General features: G+C 55.9%; 1 protein-coding gene across 1 annotated transcript; it reads left to right on the top strand.

Moving 5' to 3' along the window:
* The first annotated feature begins 688 nt into the window (after window positions 1–688).
* LOC135534055 (basic proline-rich protein-like) lies at window positions 689–3,043 on the top strand. The gene is made up of 2 exons (XM_064961197.1): window positions 689–721; window positions 1,388–3,043. The coding sequence occupies exons 1-2, from the start codon at window positions 689–691 to the stop codon at window positions 3,041–3,043; spliced, it is 1,689 nt and encodes a 562-aa protein (XP_064817269.1).
* Window positions 3,044–4,966: the final 1,923 nt, after the last annotated feature.

The following is a 4,966-nucleotide window of genomic DNA, read 5'->3' as shown; positions in this document are numbered from 1 at the left end:
TAATAGTCTGGGGTAGTAGAGGGTCTGTTAGAAGGTAATAGTAATAGTCTGGGGTAGTAGAGGGTCTGTTAGAAGGTGGTAATAGTCTGGGGTAGTAGAGGGGTCTGGTTAGAAGGTAGTAATAGTCTGGGGTAGTAGAGGGTCTGTTAGAAGGTGGTAATAGTCTGGGGTAGTAGAGGGTCTGTTAGAAGGTAGTAATAGTCTGGGGTAGTAGAGGGTCTGTTAGAAGGTGGTAATAGTCTGGGGTAGTAGAGGGTCTGTTAGAAGGTAGTAATAGTCTGGGGTAGTAGAGGGTCTGTTAGTCTGGAAGTAGAACAGGGCTTATCTCTCCATCTGTCTGTACTAATGGTGGTTCAGCTCCTTTCAGTGTTTCTGGACACATTACTCTCATAACTCCCTCTAAACATCCAGGTTATACACATGCACACACACACACACACACATACACACACCACTCACACACACATACCACGCACACACACACCATTCACACCAAGTACACACACACTCCAGATGCTCCAGATACTCAACTTGTCTAAAGAAGGCCAGTTTTATTGCTTCTTTAATCATGGCAACAGTTTTCAGCTGTGCTAACATGATTGCAAAAGGGTTTTCTAATGATCAAGGAGACTTTTAAAATGATAATCTTGGATTAGCTAACACAACGTGCCAGTGGAACACAGGAGTGATGGTTGCTGATAATGGGCCTCTCTACGCCTGTGTAAATATTCCACATGAAATCAGCACATTTCCAACTACAATAGCAATTTACAACAATGTCTACACTGTATCTCTGATCTATTTGATGTTATTTTAATGGACAAAAAAAAAATGTTTTTCTTTCAAAAACAAGGACATTTCTAAGTGACCCCAAACGTTTGAACGGTAGTGTTCCTCCAGGTTGTTTTGTGTACCGGGAGTTTCCCCATTGTGCTCCAGTGTGATTCCTGGGGCCTGAGATCTATGCTGGGATTGACTGAACAGTCCTCCAGGGAAAGAAACAGAGACTTCCTTATTTAAACCAGAACAGGAAGTAGTAACAAACATGTTTTATAAATACCATTTGTGGCAGTTGTAAATGCACTGAGGTAGAGTGTTGGAAACTCCCACAGTTCCTAAGATGTCTCCTCAAACGTTTCCCTATTCCAACCAGTTTATCTTGTTTGATGACGCTGGGGCGTGTTGTCTGGTAAAATCCCCCTCTTAAGTGAACAGTGGTTCTATCAGCTCTCTCTGTCTTGTGTCCCAAATGGCACTCTATTCCCTATGTAGTGCACTACTTTTGACCAGCCTGGTCACTATTTAGGGAATGGAGTGCAACTTGAGACACAACCTGTGTTTGTCACTGTGTGACAGTGCTGGCAGCCTCTTCTCTCTGTGGTGAGAGACTGAGCTGAGAGCAGCCCAGGTGCCGCACAGCCAGGGGCCACCCAGCCAGGGGCCACCCAGCCAGGGGCCACACAGCCAGGGGCCACCCAGCCAGGGGCCACACAGCCAGGGCCCACACAGCCAGGGGCCACCCAGCCAGGGCCCACACAGCCAGGGGCCGCACAGCCAGGGCCCACACAGCCAGGGCCACCCAGCCAGGGCCCACACAGCCAGGGGCCGCACAGCCAGGGGCCACACAGCCAGGGCCGCACAGCCAGGGGCCGCACAGCCAGGGCCCACACAGCCAGGGGCCACCCAGCCAGGGCCCACACAGCCAGGGGCCACCCAGCCAGGGCCCGCACAGCCAGGGGCCGCACAGCCAGGGCCCACACAGCCAGGGGCCGCACAGCCAGGGGCCGCACAGCCAGGGCCCACACAGCCAGGGCCACCCAGCCAGGGCCCACAGCCAGGGGCCGCACAGCCAGGGCCCACAGCCAGGGGCCACCCAGCCAGGGCCCACACAGCCAGGGGCCGCACAGCCAGGGCCCACACAGCCAGGGGCCACCCAGCCAGGGCCCACACAGCCAGGGGCCGCACAGCCAGGGCCCACACAGCCAGGGCCCACACAGCCAGGGGCCGCACAGCCAGGGCCCACACAGCCAGGGGCCACCCAGCCAGGGCCCACACAGCCAGGGGCCGCACAGCCAGGGCCCACACAGCCAGGGCCACCCAGCCAGGGCCCACAGCCAGGGCCGCACAGCCAGGGCCCACACAGCCAGGGCCACCCAGCCAGGGCCCACAGCCAGGGGCCGCACAGCCAGGGCCCACACAGCCAGGGGCCACACAGCCAGGGCCCACACAGCCAGGGGCCACCCAGCCAGGGCCCACAGCCAGGGGCCGCACAGCCAGGGCCCACACAGCCAGGGCCCACACAGCCAGGGGCCGCACAGCCAGGGGCCACCCAGCCAGGGCCCACACAGCCAGGGGCCACACAGCCAGGGGCCGCACAGCCAGGGGCCACACAGCCAGGGGCCGCACAGCCAGGGCCCACACAGCCAGGGGCCACACAGCCAGGGGCCACACAGCCAGGGCCCACACAGCCAGGGCCGCACAGCCAGGGGCCGCACAGCCAGGGCCCACACAGCCAGGGGCCGCACAGCCAGGGGCCACCCAGCCAGGGGCCACACAGCCAGGGGCCGCACAGCCAGGGGCCGCACAGCCAGGGGCCACACAACCACAGCCAGGGCCCACACAGCCAGGGGCCGCACAGCCAGGGGCCACACAACCACACAGCCAGGGGCCACACAGCCAGGGGCCGCACAGCCAGGGGCCACACAACCACACAGCCAGGGGCCACACAGCCAGGGCCACACAGCCAGGGCCACACAACCACACAGCCAGGTGCCGCACAGCCAGGGGCCACACAGCCAGGGCCCACACAGCCAGGGGCCGCACAGCCAGGGGCCACACAACCACACAGCCAGGGCCACCCAGCCAGGGCCCACACAGCCAGGGCCCACACAGCCAGGGCCACACAGCCAGGGGCCACACAACCACACAGCCAGGGGCCCACAGCCAGGGCCCACACAGCCAGGGGCCACACAGCCAGGGCCCACACAGCCAGGGCCGCACAGCCAGGGGGCACAGAGTGAAACGGGGGGAACAGGGCCACTGATGGTTAGGCGGCAGGCCTCGGCCCCATGTAAATAACCACTCTACTCTGGAAACCTGTTCGACTAGTCATTACCTGGGTTGTGTTCAGAAGGTGGAAACGTTTTGAAACGAGAAGGTATTACCTGTCTCTCTTAGAAGACAGATATTCATGTTGTGTCACAAAACATTTTGGTTGTCATGCCCCTTACTGAACAGGGCCCAAGACTATCAGTTCTAGTCTGTTAGATGCAGGGACGAACTGCAGACACAGATTCATACGTTACATTAATAGTTAGCCACACCTCCACCGATTAGCCACACCTCCACCAGTTAGCCACACCTCCACCAGTTAGCCACACCTCCACCAGTTAGCCACACCTCCACCAGTTAGCCACACCTCCACCAGTTAGCCACACCTCCACCAGTTAGCCACACCTCCACCACGTTGTGGTTATTTTTGGGGAATTCTTTATTTCTCTCATAAGTTCTCTGAAGGCCGTTTGTTACCAGGGTGTGCTGCTTAGAAATCAATGAGGAAGTAGGACAAATAAAGACTTTTTTGAGGTTGCATGACGTCAATGAAAAAGAACAGTACGGTGTGACTGTTATGGAATTTGATGAATTCTGGATATAATTTACCACAGAGAAAGACCCCAGGAGACTCATACACTATACAATATATATCTCTTACTTACAGTACGTCTCTGAATACAGTGTCTTTCTGAATGTATAGTTTACTTTATACATTTACATTATGATCCAGAGATATGCTTCCACCTCTCCTTCCAGACCTATAGACCTATAGGCTGTGAGGCTTCCACCTCTCCTTCCAGACCAGGTAGACCTATAGGCTGTGAGGCTTCCACCTCTCCTTCCAGACCAGGTAGACCTATAGGCTGTGAGGCTTCCACCTCTCCTTCCAGACCTATAGACCTATAGACTGTGAGGCTTCCACCTCTCCTTCCAGACCAGGTAGACCTATAGGCTGTGAGGCTTCCACCTCTCCTTCCAGACCAGGTAGACCTATAGGCTGTGAGGCTTCCACCTCTCCTTCCAGACCTATAGACCTATAGGCTGTGAGGCTTCCACCTCTCCTTCCAGACCAGGTAGACCTATAGACTGTGAGGCTTCCACCTCTCCTTCCAGACCTATAGACCTATAGGCTGTGAGGCTTCCACCTCTCCTTCCAGACCAGGTAGACCTATAGACCTATAGACTGTGAGGCTTCCACCTCTCCTTCCAGACCAGGTAGACCTATAGGCTGTGAGGCTTCCACCTCTCCTTCCAGACCTATAGACCTATAGACTGTGAGGCTTCCACCTCTCCTTCCAGACCAGGTAGACCTATAGGCTGTGAGGCTTCCACCTCTCCTTCCAGACCAGGTAGACCTATAGGCTGTGAGGCTTCCACCTCTCCTTCCAGACCAGGTAGACCTATAGGCTGTGAGGCTTCCACCACTCCTTCCAGACCTATAGACCTATAGACTGTGAGGCTTCCACCTCTCCTTCCAGACCTATAGACCTATAGACCTATAGGCTGTGAGGCTTCCACCTCTCCTTCCAGACCTATAGACCTATAGACTGTGAGGCTTCCATCTCTCCTTCCAGACCTATAGACCTATAGACTGTGAGGCTTCCACCTCTCCTTCCAGACCAGGTAGACCTATAGGCTGTGAGGCTTCCACCACTCCTTCCAGACCTATAGACCTATAGGCTGTGAGGCTTCCACCTCTCCTTCCAGACATATAGACCTATAGACTGTGAGGCTTCCATCTCTCCTTCCAGACCTATAGACCTATAGACTGTGAGGCTTCCACCTCTCCTTCCAGACCTATAGACCTATAGGCCTATAGGCTGTGAGGCTTCCACCTCTCCTTCCAGACCTATAGACCTATAGACTGTGAGGCTTCCATCTCTCCCTTCCAGACCTATAGACCTATAGACTG

The sequence above is a fragment of the Oncorhynchus masou genome, unplaced genomic scaffold (genome assembly GCF_036934945.1).
Source record: "Oncorhynchus masou masou isolate Uvic2021 unplaced genomic scaffold, UVic_Omas_1.1 unplaced_scaffold_2952, whole genome shotgun sequence".
Lineage (NCBI taxonomy): Eukaryota > Metazoa > Chordata > Actinopteri > Salmoniformes > Salmonidae > Oncorhynchus > Oncorhynchus masou.
Note: the sequence above shows the minus strand (reverse complement) of the source record. Positions and strands in the feature narration are given on the sequence as shown.

Excerpts from the sequence above, each read along its gene's own strand:
- LOC135534055 (XM_064961197.1), top strand. The coding sequence starts at position 689 with ATGGTTGCTGATAATGGGCCTCTCTACGCCTGT. Across the intron at positions 722-1,387 it reads ATGGGCCTCTCTACGCCTGT|ACTGAGCTGAGAGCAGCCCA; the intron begins GTAAATATTCCA and ends CTGTGGTGAGAG.